Source organism: Macaca nemestrina, chromosome 8 (genome assembly GCF_043159975.1).
Source record: "Macaca nemestrina isolate mMacNem1 chromosome 8, mMacNem.hap1, whole genome shotgun sequence".
NCBI classification, from domain to species: Eukaryota; Metazoa; Chordata; class Mammalia; order Primates; family Cercopithecidae; genus Macaca; species Macaca nemestrina.
In genome coordinates this window covers 137291923-137308541 of record NC_092132.1, presented here as the reverse complement: position 1 = coordinate 137308541, position 16619 = coordinate 137291923, and the positions used below count along the sequence as shown (strand labels likewise).

At 43.1% G+C, this 16619-nt stretch overlaps 1 protein-coding gene across 2 annotated transcripts in view; it reads right to left on the bottom strand.

The window, feature by feature from the left end:
* LOC105463740 (myotubularin related protein 7) overlaps window positions 1–16619 on the bottom strand; it is a 115454-nt gene that overhangs the window by 24487 nt on the left and 74348 nt on the right. For both annotated transcript variants that reach the window (XM_011711012.3, XM_071068587.1), the window contains exon 7: window positions 7735–7867. In XM_011711012.3, coding sequence (XP_011709314.1) covers window positions 7735–7867 — 133 coding nt within the window. The remainder of the gene's footprint in view (window positions 1–7734; window positions 7868–16619) is intronic.

Here is a 16619-nt window from a genome sequence, read left to right as displayed (position 1 = left end):
AGAAGTCGAGACTGGGAAAAGATGGGGGTTGACAGGCTGGAAAGTCTGGCATGCATGTAAAGCAGTAGGCACTAGAGAGAAGGCCAGGAATCCCGGAAGACTGAGATGGTGGCTGCCAATAACTCAAGTGGTAAAATGAGCAGCACATGCAGTAGAGGATGCAGGGGTGGGGGTCGTTCCGCACGCCTCATGCCAGCTGAGAAAGCTTCCAGGACCAACACTCTTAGGAACTTCAAGACTGTATTGTCACTGGCAAGCAAACTGAACTGCCAAACCCCACCTAGAGCCTTATAGAAAAACAGCTCCTCTTATCACTAACATTAGCCACATCTGTCTTGAGTTTGATGGGCTACGCTTTCTTCTACAAGCACTCATTTTGAAACTCTCCTAGTTCTCTGAAAATCTGCCATCACAGTTAACAGAACAATAATTCTGAGGGTGAACATTTTAAAATTAATCTTTGAATTGTCTCAGTGAACTGCAAAATAAAGCATCGCTTGGAGAAATATAACTACTATTCTCTCCTTAAATAAAACCTTCTTTTCTTTTGTCCCTTTGATAATGTCAAATGCTTTGGCTTTGACATCCAGTTAAAACACTCAACCATGACTTACCCAGGGAAGGCCCTCAGTGAGATCACTAATAAACAAGCATGATCTTTTCTTCCTGCCATGATTTCTGTTCTAGGTCAAAACTGGTTACTTCTTTCAGAATGAATGAATGAAGCATTTGCCTATCCCATGCCTGGCATAGAGAACACTCCAACACTGATGAATAGATGAGCGTCTGTGATAACCATCCCGGCTCCTGTGTGTTAAGTACTTACTACAAGCAGGTATTGTGCCTGAGGCTCTGCATAATCTGCCTACTGGGTAGATTCACTCTCGATTTTCAGATTGAAAAGAGTGGCTTCAAGAGGTTTACCAGGCCATCATGGTTACATAGCCAGTAAACCACTGAGCTGGAATCCATTCCGCCGCACATGCATCCATACTCTCGCTGTAGCCTATGTCTCTGTGCTTAGTGTATGATGGTCCAGATGGGCAGATCCCATCCAGCACTTGAGCAGCTGTGTTTGAAATCCTCATACAACACCAGAGAGGCAAAGCACACATGCTCGATCCACTTCTTTCCTCTAAATGACCGCGCCGATAGCCAGTGAAGCCTGCCAGGCTGCTGGTCTAGCAGAACACTTGTTAAAAAGCCGTACAAACTGCTCTTTCCCTGTAGAGCGACCTGTTTCCACTTTAATGGGAAAATGATTTTTCTATGTGGAAACCTAGTCCAGGGTGCCAAGTTCCGAGAAAAAAATGACTAGATTTTCAGGTTATTAGTGGTTATCTCCTCCAACAGCTAAGTAATCTGAGGAAATTAATAATGGTTAAAAACTGAGACTATAGAAAGCTGGAGAAGAACCAACCTTTACAGCTTTTTCATTAGCTCACATCTGGTAGAATGTCACAGCATAAATTTGCAGGTAATGTGATAAAGGAAATACTTCAAAATGAAAAGCTTAAATTTGCAATATCTACAAAGGGCTGAATCCATCATCCGTTTCCTCAAGGTTGAATTAGCCAGCACTCCTAAAGACATGAGGTACGGTAGAACGTGTCGAGCATAAGGGACAATGGGACCGAGAGCCACCACCTCTCCTCTCCGAGCAGAGAGAACTATCAGAGAAACCCTGGAGCTGGGTGTGTCCGGGGCCGTTCCTTTTAGACTGCCTCCAAGGCAACCTGGCAGGGAGACCAGAGCAGGCATCCAACACGTGACTGTCGTACCCACCATGGTGCCTCCCACGACAACTCCAAGTGCTCTGCCTCCGACCACCCTTTCCACACTGAACGAAGATTCCAATCAATCAGGACTCAAAAACCTTTGCATGAAAGAACAGATCGGGTATCATCTCTAGAGCCACCTGACTTTGCCACAAAACATCCTCCACTGTCAATGCTCATCATGTCAGGGAATATTTTTTTAAGTGGTTCTATTTTGAGGCCTGCTAAAAAGATTCCAGTCTTTTAGAATGGATCTGCCTGGCCCCCTTTCATACAGTCCCTGACTGCACGATTGCCCACAGAACTGAGCTGACATGGGGCCTGCGTCCCACATGCTCTGGGCTCGCTTCCCCTGCTCCGCTGTCAGGCTAAGATTTGCAAGTCCGTAGAACAACTTGCTGAGAAAATGCCTGAAGGCCTGATGTGCTGTTTATTAAATCATTTTTGGTGAGCGTGCGTGATTGCACACAGGCCCTATCACGAGACAAACGCTTCTGTGCTTCTGAAAACTGTGCTCTTACTCCGTGACTTCTGAATAAAGAAATTGAGAAAATGCACCCACAGGAAGGCATGGGGCCTACCAAATACTTGCCTGGCTGACTGAATTCACCTAAACCCATCAACGTATCCATTTCATTGAGTGCTTATTTTCAAATACATGACTGCTTCCCAAGAGAAAGTATACCCACCTTACAATGGAAAGCACTTTATAGTTTGCAAGAAATCCTTTTAATGATCATGAGTTAAAGTGGGCAAGATATGTTGCTTATTGCTTTACAAATACAGAAAATGAGATTTGTTCAAGTTTACCCAGAAACTAAATCAAGAACCCAAACCTAGGACTTCACACACTGAGGCCAGGGCACCTTCCACACTAACCCACTATCTCGAGAGGCAGAAAAGCCTAGGGGTTAAGAGTGAGGCATCTGAACTCACACTAAGTAGGTAAAAATGGTGATTCTACCACTTACTATTTTGAGCCGAAACAAGTTTCTCAGGCTCTGTGCCTCAATTTCCTCATCTGTAAAATGAAGGTAAAAGTAGCAACAATAAGTGCAATAAGGTTTACTTGAGTAAATACAGCTTAAAAATTTTGAACAGTGTCCAATACATAGTAAACCTTCCATAAATGTATCTTCATTACTATGTGAAGTGGTTATAATGATCCTTGCGGTTCATATAATGATCCTTGTGGTCACAAGCTGTGAGCTTGTCTTACACCAGAACCACTACTCAACAAGGATCACTGTGATGTGATAAAAAGTGCTAGGTTAAAATACTGCTTTGTAATGTGACACTGGAAAGGATGTTTTAAAAAACAATTTAAAAGTGTAATACACCAGACTCTGTAACTGGAGAGAGGCACTCCTGCTGGCCTTGAAGAAACAGGATGCCATGCTGTGAACAGCCCACATGTGGGGCCCTCAGCTGAATTCTGCCAGCAACCATAAGTGCTTACAAGTAGATTCTTCCCCGTTCAAACTTCCTGAAGAGAACGCAGCCCAGCTGCCACTTTGACTGCAGCCTTGAAAGATGCTAAGAGGGTCCCTGGGTTCTCATTTATGCTTGAGACACATCCACCTGCCCTACAGAAACCATGAGATAATAAATATCGTTTTTTAAAAAAGGAATATACCAACCATAGCACACAGTTTGTAAATACAGAGGGAAAAAGGGAAAAACATCACTCTTATCTTTCCTTGCTAATCCAATGATCATTCCGGACATGCTCTCCTAGTCTTTCTTCAGACATGTGATTTACTGTAGAGTGAATAAGAATATGCAAACAATTTTACGACCTGAATTTTTCACTTACATTGTACACATTCTCCCGTGTTAGTACATATAGTCTTCACATTTAGTATTTTTCATGGATGCAAACTTTTCTATCAAGAAGGTGAAGTAAAATTAATCAGTACTACTGTTAGACATTCATTCGGCTTCCAATATTCTATTATTATAAATAAACACCACTATTAACACGGGCATGTCTGTATCTTATTTTTATTTCTGAGACAGGACCTCAGTCTTTGTCACCCAGGCTGGAGGGCAGTGGCACGATCATGGATCACTGCAGCCTCAACCTCCCAGGCCCAAGTGATCCTCCCACATCAGCTTCCTGAGCAGGTGGGACTACAGGCACACACCACCACACCTGGTTGACTTTTTTTCATTTTCTAAATTTTCTGTAGAGACAGGGTCTCACTGTGTTGCCCAGGCTGGTCTCAAACTCCTGCGGCTCAAGTGATCCTCAATGTCTCAGCCTCCCAAAGTGCTGGAATTACAGGCATGAGTCTCCATGCCCTTCCTGTCTTTTTATTTTTTGAAAACATATTTTGGATTACTCCCTAAGCAGCAGCAACCTGGTAAAAAACTATCTCTAAACAAAACACATTATGTCTATCTAAGCCAATTTAAATAATACTATAAATATTTAGGTACTAGTTTTACCACATTCTTTTGAGTAGTGAATATCTTAATTTGTAAAAACTTGGGTGACAAATGGTACTTTGAGGTTTTAACTTACATTTCTCTAATTACCAGAGCAAGTTTACATGTTTATCTACATGTTCATTTCAACTTACTGTTTACTCTTTTAAAAATTATGCTACTTCATCCATAGACTACAGATAATACCACATACTGCACACAACTGTTGTGAAAATGAGATACAATCATTTAAATGAAAATATTTATGAAGTATGGCAAAGGGCAGTTGCTCAATTTTTAGTTTAATGAATACATTGATGAATAAGTGGTCAGTGACACTGCGGCCAACAGTATTAATCTAACAGTCATGTGGAAGGTAGGCAGGCACAAAGCTACTCGTAGGGAGAAAGTGATATTTTCTAGGTGACCTCCGAAAGATGGCAAGTTGATTGGAAGAGGAGGAAGATGTCCCAGCTGTGTCTTTCCTATCAGTGCCTGCCGACCTTCAGAGCAGATATGAAGAGGTGTCCCAATGGCGCACAACCTCAACAAGTGGAGACATGCAGGTAACTCCATGCACCTTTCCACCTTCCTCTTCACCGCTTCCTCCCCAACACCCAGGATGCCGAAGAGGTAAAAGCTCCACCTCTGCTGATAACAATACCCTGGCCTTGGAAAGCGACTATTCCAGGCTCTTCTATGGACTGTTTTAATGGATGGAGCCGGAAGCCATTATCCTCAGTAAACTAACTCAGGAACAGAAAACCAAGCACCATGTGTTGTCACTTAAAAGTGGGAGCTGAACAATGAGAACACATGGACACAGGGAGGGGAATAACACACACTGGGGCCTGTCAGTGGAAGTTGGGAGTTGGGGGGTGGGGGTAAAAGGGGAGGTGGGGGGTAGGGGTGACGGATGGGGCTTGGGAGGAGGTGGGGGACAGAGGGAGAGCATTAGGAAAAATAGCTAATGCCTGCTGGACTTAATACTTAGGTGATGGGTTGACAGGTGCAGCAAAACACCATGGCACACATTTACCTATGGAACAAACCTGTACATCCTGCACACGTACCCCAGAACTTAAAAATTTAAAATAAAAAAAGAAAAGAAAATACAGGGTATCTTCTTATTACTTGAGGGAAAAGCCATCATCTATATTATCAAAAGGCAAACTATTGTGAAAATCATTTCATGAAATTACAAAACTGCTTGCTATGTGACTGAAAGGCATCATTTTCTCTCCTTAGGAAGTACAGATCCCACAAAAATAGTTTGGTTGAAACCTACAAATCGAAGTTAAAATTAAATCATCTCTATAGCAGACCTACACAGGATGTGAACTTGGTCCTAGATTTCAGTTTCTGATGAAATATCTTCCAGGTCTTGCTCACAGAGAGCTGTTTGAAACCAGAATGCAAACAATTTTACTTTTCTGTTATTCAGAATCTATTCTGATTATATCCATAACAATGGTAAAAAAAAATAATTCAGAAAATAATAATCATGAATGAAATGCATCATTCATTCCTCTGCCTACCAAGTGACCAGCAGTACGAACCTTCATATCTCTCTGATGCCAAGGATAGCTGTTTGAAGGAGGGAAAGCCTTAGAAGGTGGGTCTGATTGCAACACTTCCTCATTGGCTCAGCCTCCGCAGTGGTTTATAATTTACTCGGTAAAAACAGATAGTCAAACATTGGTCAAGACCACGTACAGGCATCCAGAAAGATATCCTTGCCTACTGCACTGCACGTAGCTGGAAAAGTTATGTGAAAGCACCATGTTCCCTTATGAAACAGACAGCTGCCCCCTGGAACTTGGTCAGTTTGCATGTCCTTTAGAAAACAGTAGTGAGTCAGACCACAGGCGTAAAGGCAGGAGAAATGGCTCCTAACAAGAAACCATAGAATTACCCATTTAAAAACAAAAGCCAAATGTATATGCTGTCAGCACTGGTAGGAGCAACTCCCTGTATAGGAGAATATTTATGTTCTCCAAGTCATCCTATGAAATGACTAAATAAAAACTTTAAAGCGTAACTTTATGATCCTGATAAATGATGAACAGTCTTCAGACTAAAGTCAGACTACCTTTCCTATCATAGTACCAAGCTAGTCCAGTTTTTCAACACATAAAAAACATAGTTTATAGCAGGAACAGCCAAACTGTGCATGATAATCTCTAAAAGTTTAAGTTGCTCAAATAATCATGCCCAGGATATGATCACTGTGACCTGAGACAATATCCAGGTATTGTCACTGTGACCTGAGAGACTGACTGCCAACTATGTACAGAAGATGGAAATGGCTCTGGGGCTGAGATGTTTTCAGATGTAGGAAGGGATTTCTGCTGAAGAGGGGCATCAAATTGTCACAGCTGCAAGACCCATAGAAAGTATTGGCCTAATCCTGTCATTCTGCAGCAGGTGATGGAGCCCCAAACAAGTTAAATGATGTGTTCAAAGTTTCATAATGACTGAGATGAACCAGAAAGTCCAGGAAACAGAATGGAAATTAGGCCTGTTTGTGACACTCAGATTTCTCCCACCCCAACGTTAGGGTGTTCTCATTAAACGAAGAACAGCATAGGTAACTGAGAGCAAACGTGGACTCCTGGAAAAAATAATTCAGCACCTCCTTTGTCCCTCTTCATTCCAGAGCCTGCATTTCCAATCAAGACAGCCCACTTCCCTGGCTCCCAGCTCCAGCTCTCCAGGGCTTCCCCCAGAAGCGCAGACACTGCATGGACAGCCAAGGCACAAGGCCATGGTTTCTGCATCCTCTGTCTTTTCCCAGTTCACAGAGCCAGAAGTGGTAGACTACAGTGACAGATTCCTATCGGGGTCACTGCGATCACAAGGAGCAGAAGCAGCAGACTAAGCTGGTTTTGCTTGAAATGCAGAATTTCTGCTCATCAGCATATGGCTGGCTTGGCTACATGAATAACTCTTCTCTATTACATAATCCATCTCTTTAACTTCCTGTCCACACGAGTATATAAGTCTGTGGGTACGTGTCTTATAGTGTTTGCCGTACATGTCGAAGTGTGTGTGGAGGTATCAGGAGGTTACATGCATGTGTATTGTGGTGGCTGCTGTTTAGAAATGAGGGTCCCTTCGGATGGCCATTCAGCAAGGATACAGTTTTTGAACCTGATCTCCATACAAGGTTATTGCTTTAAATGTAGGAGTATCTTATTCCTAAATGGCCTTGAATGTGGATCACACTAACATTATGAAGAAGAAACAAAAACATCCCTGTGCACTTTGACCTTAGATGTTAAGTATCATTGTAGAGTCCTGACTGCCAACCACCAAATGACAAAGCCACCTCACAGTGATGCTTACAAAATAACAGAAAGGTTCTTCAGTGTTTACAAAGCCATTGTAACATGGTATTCTTCCCAAATTATCACACCTATGTGAAAAAAACAAAAAAACATTTGAAAATCAAGACTATCTTATTCCCTTTTGGCATCAAAATACTTAACTGCATTTTAATGCTGTGCATAAGGAAATGGTTTACCTTCCAGCATTTTCTGCAGACTGTTCCTCATGACATGGATGTTCTCTATCCCGATAAACTGAAACTTGATATTGGAATAATTGTCTTCATTCTCATAGCCTTTCCCTGCAGCGCGATTTGCCATTGCATTAAGCTGCAGTGGTCAGCAAAACAGAACAGTCATCAATTACATTGATGAAACAATGAAGAAACAACCAAAACATTTCATGGATACCCAATCAAAGCATTCAGAATGATGTGCGGAAACGTAATATGCTTATTTGAATCACTGCAACCTTGCACTGAGCTACATAGCTTCAGGCACTCCTGCTGAGCTTATATTCAACAGCATGAATTTGTCAGTGTTGGTCACATTTTCTTAGCTGGAAAGCAGTCTACTGATAAACCCTTCTGGAGGTGTCTCTTGCAGTCCCCGTCAGAGATGCCAAACTGAATGTGGAATTCTGTGATGGAACCACGTAGTCCATTTTAATACCACATATAACCCGTAGGTTGGCAGAAGAATATCAGCAGAAACAGCTGTCAGAATAAGGCTCTATATATTGTTATATCCTCTTGTATTATATGACCAATAAACATGTTATCAAATAGGAATGGCTGCATCATTCTAATCAGCCCACAAGATCCCTCAGATGCCCAATTAAACCTTGAGCAGGAATTACTGAATAAAATGAAGAGAAGGAATGCAACCACGTCTCCAGAGACGTTTCCACCAGCCACCTTATTTAAATCTAGAGATCTTTTGGGCTTTTTGATCACTTTATTATAATTTTGCATATGGGAAGGTGGGGTCTCCAAGTGCAAACTAGGTTAAGTCATAGTGGTCTTAGAAGAAATGTATTAAATGCAAACACTGTCCTAGCCCTGTGTGGCTAAAATCAAGAAGGGGACAAGTCCTACTTTAGCTGGGAAATACATCGGTTTCTAGAATGGGTGAACATTCTTGCTATTTTATTAAGCAGGTCATCACATCCTAGCAAACAGTACTCACTGACCACTCTCCTGCACCCACCAAGGACAGGAGAGCTGTGCCAGGCACAGAACCTAAGCTAGGAACTCACCACCGGAAAAAAATGTCTGCTTTTGAAACCACAATGCACCATAGTACTTTTTAAAAAGCCAAAAGACCTAAGTTTAAAGTTAAAGACACTTATGTTCTTTGACACAAATCTTCTAAACATCTCACAAAATTAAAAGTACCAGCACATAAAAATAGATGCCCAAGAATATTTATTGAAAAAAGCTGAAAACCCATGACTATCTCAATAGGGCAATAGCAGTATACACGAAGGTTTATCACGCCCTGGACTGCGAGCAGTGACCAAGAAGGAGGGTACAGATCACACAGCAGACACATAGAAGCTCTGAGGCTTATGATGAGGTTATGTCATGATGTAAGTTGAAAATGCCGTTAAGTCAAAAGTGCGTGGCAAACTGGGAGCTGCGCCCGCTGCTGCTGCCCAGCATCACAAGAGAAGTACAGTTTCTGAATGTCTGTTGCTTTTGCACCATTGTAAAAAGTCAGAAAATCATGTAGGTTGAACCATTAAGTCAGGGACCCTCTGTGCATAGACTTGGCACTGGCCCATGACAACTGAAAAGAGTAAGCTACAGAATAATATTCATACAGTCATCCATTTTTATAAAACCAACTTACAAATATGTCTTTAAGTTTTTGCATGTTAATCAAGCAGGATTAAAATGTATAGAAAACAGTAGCAATTTGGCAGCAATCACAGCAGAAAGACAGCGTGGCAGGTGACAGGGGAATGCCATCAGTACTACTTTGGACGCCCCCGTAATCTTTCATTGATACCGAGAGCATATATGAAGTTTGTAATTGAATAGAAATGAAGTGCATTAGAAGTGAAAACAGCAGAGGACAAGCCGCTGCCATAGGGGCCCAGGCTGGCAGACACCTCACATTTCAGTAGTAGCCCTGCTCCATGACTTGGCTCATGTGACATCAGCTGGGGCACATCAGCCCCTCAGGACACTGCTCCCATCTACAAAAGGGCGTCATCTTTCTCCCAGGCATGCTGTGAGAATAAAGAGCCTGGCCTTAATCAAGAAAAAATATTAAAATAATGCATTTCAAAACAACTTATGTTCACACTTTAAAAAGTATAAATAGTTTGTAGGGAAAACTTTTCTAAAATTACCTGTAGACATTGTTCTTCCAAAACTATTATAAAATATCACTGCTTTGTATAATTTTTCAAAGATGTTGGTTTATCTTTTATAACAAGCATCATAAATAGAATTAATAGGATACTTGCAAGTATCCTTATGTGACATGAACTTTACATTTATGCTGTATCTTGACTAATTCAGGTTAAGCCTTTTCACCACATACCACAGAGATACTTTTTTTTTTTGAGATGGAGTCTCGCTCTGTAGCCCAGGCTGGAGTGCAGTGGCCGGATCTCAGCTCACTGCAAGCTCCGCCTCCCGGGTTCACGCCATTCTCCGGCCTCCGCCTCCCCAGTAGCTGGGACTACAGGCGCCCGCCACCTCGCCCGGCTAGTTTTTTGTATTTCTTAGTAGAGACGGGGTTTCACCGTGTTAGCCAGGATGGTCTCGATCGCCTGACCTCGTGATCCACCCGTCTTGGCCTCCCAAAGTGCTGGGATTACAGGCTTAAGCCACCGCGCCCGGCCCAGAGATACTCTTTTTTAAAACCATAACAAACAAAAACCAGCCAGGCACAGTGTCTCATGCCTGGAATTCCAGCATTCTGGGAGGCGGAGGTGGGCAGATGTCTTGAGCTCAGGAGTTCAAGATCAGCCTGCGCAACATGGCAAAACTCCATTTCTACAAAAAATGCAACAATTAGCCAGATGTGGTGGCATGTGACTAGTCCCAGCTACTTGGGAGGCAGAGGTGGGAGGACTGCTTGAGCCTGGGAGGTCAAGGCTGCAGTGAGCTGTGATCGTGCCACTGAACTCCAGCCTAGGTGACAGAGCGAGACCCCATGTTACTGACCATTCTCCTCCTCTACCCACAAAGACACGAGGGCTATCCCAAGCAGAGATTAAAAAAAAAAAAAAAAAAAAAAAAAAATACATAGTCTACAAAAGTTAGAATGTGGAATCGATTTTTTAAAAACAAACAAATATTAAAGTATTATTATTTTAATCTATAATTAAGACTCCATGTACACATTATGAAATAGCTGATTATCTCTGATCTGGGAGAATTGATTGGTAGTCTTCCTTAAAAGCAAAGGAGCTCCTGAACATCAATGTGCACTTCTCAGAATGAACAGAAGGTGGCAATATTTATCTACCATCTAAAGTGTAATTTCTTAGGATTTCCACCTCTTTTACAGGACCTATCATATAGTGCAGCAAAAGCTGGACCCTTAAAGCAGGAGATACGGTTTTACAATTAATAAAAATTCAGTAAGTTATCTTGCACATTTTATGCGTATGTGTGTGCGGTAAGATATAGCATCCCTTACATAAACAAATCGCTATTACTACAGTAAATACGGCCCTCTGTCCCTTTGACTGAGAACTCCATTTCACAACTAAAGAAAAACTATTCATTTCAGGTCCTAAAAGTTCTCAAGTAGATAAAGCAATAAAGGAAGCCACTTCAGTTTCAATGTATGTTTAAGAAACACAAGGGACAGGTGAAAAGTAGGACTGGAAAAGTACCGTTTCCTAACACAAGGTTCTTTTGCTGTTTGATAGTATCAGTGTCTTTGGGTGCAGAGAAGTTAATAAATGAAGCAAAGTCAACACTCTGTGGACACCTACTAAGGCCAGGCGTTAAGTGGAATCAAAAGAAGCTGTTCCTGCGGCCTTCAGCTTAGAACTGGCAATGGAAGGGAAAGCACATGGCACCCAGTGGTCACAGATGACTTCCACCAGGACTGGGCAAGAGCTGAGCAAAAGGTAGACACAGTGACAGCGACAGGAGTTGGAATCTAAGGCAACTGTCTGGCCCGGGGATCAGGGGTAACGTTTTGTGACAGAGAGAAAGCTAGAGCTGGACTTGAACATAATCCGGAAGGATGGAGAGAGGGGGGAGGGCATTCTAGATGACCAGTGAGCTAACCACTCCAAGTGAAGACGAAGGTTCCTGTGTGGCAGCTACAGCAAGAGGGAAGGCTAGAAAGCACTGAGGGTCCACTACAACAGGCCCAGCAAGGAACTGAGGCTTCGCCTGTGGCAGCGGAGAGCAACTCCAAGAGTTTGAACAAGTCTAACTGAAAAACTGGAGGCTGATTTAGTGTCCACAACAGAGAAGATGCACAGGAATAAGGAGCGAGCAGAGAGGGGTGGGCGCTGAAAACCTCGGCGCTGAAAGAGAGGAGGGATGGAGAATGCAGGCTCCACGAGAGGCCCTGAGCCTCTCATTTATGGCCATATCCCTATCCTTCAAACTGGCACAGAACAGGCACTCAAGGAAGATTTACTGACCGGCTGAGCAACTGCATAAATGACCGGATAACAGAATGAGGTCAGGGGAGAGCAGGCCAAGACTGAAGAAACAGCATCAGATTCTCACCCTAACCCTGAATCAATCAAACATAGGAAAACTCAGTCTGTGTTCATTGTGTTATCAGCGTGGTCACTGCCTTAGTCCTGGAGTCTGCCATTTCCACAGCTACATTTTATGCCTGAATAATGACAGTGCCTAAGCTGACATGGTTGGGAAATGACCATAAAAGCTGATCTTGGCAGGAGGGGGACTTGGTCTTGCCCTAACACAGGCTGTCAAATGATGGTCTTTCTCTCTCCCTCCTATATAACTGGTTAAAGGAAAAAACTTCACTTGTGGTGCAAATACAAACTTGTGAGTTGATTTTATTCCTTGCAACTATTCTCTACAACTGTGCTAGTCAAAATCCTCCTTTCTACCCGCTAAGGACCTCTTGGGCAGATTCAATAGCATCAGGCGTATATTCAGATGGAAAATCTCTATCCAGCCTAACTTAGAATTCCAGTCCCGTGTATGATGCAAAATTAGTTCCTCCCCCCCACCGCCTTACAGGCTGTTTGGACTGGTGAGGGGTTTGCTCTGGCCCTCCCTCCCTCTCGTCTTTCTTGTAGGCCCTATCTGTGTACTGGGAGGATGGGTGCAGAGAAGGGATAAGAGAAGAGGTAAATTTCTCTTTGGAAAGCTAGGCAGGGTTGCAGTTCTCTTCATTGGCTGACGTGAGTTGGTCACCACTTCCCTCTCTGGCATAGTGTCCAAGCACTAAATCTCCCCAGGTATAGATGCAGGTTTTTGGAGGTGGAGAGTACACATCTCACTGACATGGGAGATCCACCTTGGCTTGATCCTATTCCAATCCGCTCAACTTCCCTCACCAGCATACCCACCCCAAGTCACCCAGAGCTGAAGATGCCTGGCGGCTGAGCCCTTTTAAGAACGTTGAAGCAAGATGGTTCATGCTCAACTTCCTTCCTCAGGGTCCACTTGACCCACAGGAAACTTCTCCACCCTTGCCCTGCCAAAAGAAGGGAGCACAGACTGCTCCACGGCCACTGGACACTGCCCTCGCCTCAGTTCTCTTCACTCTGGTTGCTGCCATGACGGCCATCAGCAAGTGTGAGACCCCAGATTCCCCTCTCTCAGGCACCCTCATCTCTACCACTGACCCCTCCCAGGACTCAGCAAGTAGGAACCACCCACTCACTAATTCCAGAGAAAAAGAAAAACATCCCACATGACATCCTGTTACACAACTACAAACTCACTGACCTGGTGAAATCAGGGGGCAGAACCACAGCGCAGTCTCTGGAGAAGAAGCAAGGACAAAAGGCTGGGCGTCACGGAGGCAAGTGCCTTCTCTTCATGCCTCAGCACCCCCTCCGCTGGCCCTGGCTACTTCAGAGGAGCTGTTGGGGCTTTCTCCGGCCTCATCAGGTGTGTGCTCAGAGGTGGTAACCCCCACAGAGCCTCCACGTGGTAATGAGGCTCTGCTGGAGAATTTTCGTAAACAGAAAAAACACCTTGGGTCAAACGGAGCAAGCGTGGGCTCTGGGGTTAGATAAGCCTGGATGTGAATCTGGGTTCTGCCCTGAACTGAGAGACCCTGGGCAAATTACTGAACCTCTTTAAGTTCTAGCCCTTATCCATGAAAAGAAACAAAACAAAACAAAACCCTCACAACTTGCCAGGATTCTTGAAAGAACTAAATGAGAAAGTGTCTTGGCCGGGCGCCGTGGCTCACGCCTGTAATCCTAGCACTTTGGGAGGCCCAGACGGTGGATCACCTGAGGTCAGGAGTTTCAGACCAGCCTGACCAACATGGTGAAACCCCGTCTCTACTAAAATTACAAAAAAAATCAGCCGGGCATGGTGGCAGGTGCCTGTAATCTCAGCTACTAGGGATGCTGAGGCAGGAGAATTGCTTGAACCTGTGAGGTGGAGGTTGCAGTGATCCAAGATCATGCCACTACACTCCAGCCTGGGCAAAAGTAAAACTGTCTCAAAAAAAAAAAAAAAAGAAAGAAAGAAAGAGAAAAAAAAGAAAGTGCCTGGCATTTTTGCAAGCTCAGCAAAGTCCCAGAACAAATTAATCATAAAGTAATGAACAAGGATGCAATAAAATGAGTTAGCCCTCATTTGAAAATTCAACGAATACTGCATCAACACTTTCATATGTTCTTAAAGCACCAGACCCTAGCAGTAATATGTGCCCTGCAGAGCATACTTTTTTTTTGAATTGCCATTCAATACATGCTTGAAGACTTCACTAACTTTGTCTCCCAATTTTTTCTTTTTCTTTCAAGACAGGGTCTCACTCTGTACCCCAAGCTGGAGTGCAGTGGTACAATCACAGGTCAGTACAGACTCCCACTCCTGGGCTTAAGCAATCCTCCCACCTCAGCCTCCCAAGCAGCTGGGACTACAGGCCCATGACACCACATCCAGCTATTCTTTTTCTGTTTTTTGTAGAGATGGGGATCTCACTATGTTGCCCAGGCTGGTGTCTCCCCAAATCTTAATGTCAACAAGCAGTTCAGAGGCTTTCATCTGAACAGGCAGCTCTGGAAGTTCCCATGTGGGGCTAGCCTTGCCTCAAAGGCCAAGAACGATCCAGATCACCTCCTAATCCTTTTTCTTTTTAACGGAACCTGTGAGCAAACCTGGAAGTGCCTGCTTGCCATGGTCCACACCTTCTAGAGCAAACTCAGTCTCCTGGCTACCAAGGAGGCCTAACACACTCTGGAACAAAAATCAACAAACACAATCTTTAAAAGAATAAAAGCTCTAAGCAAACAGTTTAAAACTCACATGAAGTATGCATGCATGGATAAACATGAGAAGAGGGCATGGCTTGTACGAAACCCCACTTTTCTTTAATGGATCAGTGTCAAACTCATCGCGGAGAGTAAACACACTTAGCACTAAATATATCCTTCGAATCAAATCCTTTGGATTAATTTATTTTAAATCTGGAATATGCCTGGCTCTACAGCTGCCACGTTTCCTAGAAGGTTTACACAACACAGTACATATCTGGATCACTGCTCCTAAAATTAGTAGGTGAATCTGTCTGGCTTTATTTAAATCTGAAAAAAAAAACCAGGATAAGAAACGGGCTTCTCAATCTCTCCTCAGTAGAGCCCCTGTCTTTTCTCTTCCTTTTCTTATCTTGTCTTCAGTATATCTAAGTGGCTAATCATTAAATCATCTGTAACTATCAGGAGATTCCAAACGCCCCACCTTGCTTAAACAAAGGGTACGAAGAACAGGTGGGAAGGCAGTCACATTAGAAGGAAGGGTTTCAACACAATGAGCCAGAGAGAAAGGCACAAATTGAAAGAGCACAGTAAAAGCCACAGATTTTCTGGTATGTTTCAGTGAAAATCTTCCAGCAAAGGAACTTTTTTTTTCCCCCAGTTTGAAACTTTTATCTGTGTGTCACACTCTAAGAATCTAAAAGGAAAGGATCCTTTACTTATAATCTAGTAGAATGTGAGTGTGATCTAGCTGTGATGTCAGTTTCATCACTCATCTCCGTGAAGGATTCGCTCATCTGGCACCCGTGAGCAGGAACTCCATCCTCACTACTCCACACACATCTCTCCCGCTGTGTGCTTTGCTCCGAAGAAGACAGGATGGTTCTGAGGTGAGGGGAGGAGTAGGGCACTGATCTCATTCTAGGAAAACATCACATTCTATTATCCTGGACACAAATCATAACACTTGGTGGCATGAGGTTCAGAGAATCCGTGAAAATCACCAAGGCCTGAGTACCCACACAAAGGACAGGATTCAGTTCTCATGATTTCTCGTATCACCAATGAGTGTAGACCGTGTCTATAATTACCTCTTCCCAATGGTGTACACTTTTAAATGATGTGAGCTGCTGGTTCTATTTTACCCTTCCTGTTGTAACGTTTAGTTCCTATGTTCTTTTTTAAATACCTTCACTGACATGTAATACCATTCACCCATTTAAAGCATATGACTCAATGGTGTTTGTTATAGCCATAGAGTTGTGCAACCATCACCATGATCTCATTTTTAGAACATTTCCATCACCCCAAAGAGAAATCCACTACCCACCATTTCTCTCCCTTCTCACAGCCCTAGGCAACCATCAGTTTACTTTCAATAGCTCTGAATTTGCCTGTTTAAAGCATTTCATGATTCCTTTGTGACTGACTTCTTCCTCTTAGTATAACACTTTCAAAGTTCATCCATGTTGCAGTATATATCCATAGTCCATTCCTTTTTATAGCTGAATAATATTCCATTGAATGGACATACCATATTTTATAAATCTATTCTCCATTGATGAACATTTGGTTATTTACATTTTAGGCTATCACTAATAATGAAGAAGTATTCACATACAAGTTTTTATGTGGATATAAGTTTTCATTTCTCTTGGTTATATACCTAGGAAGGAGATG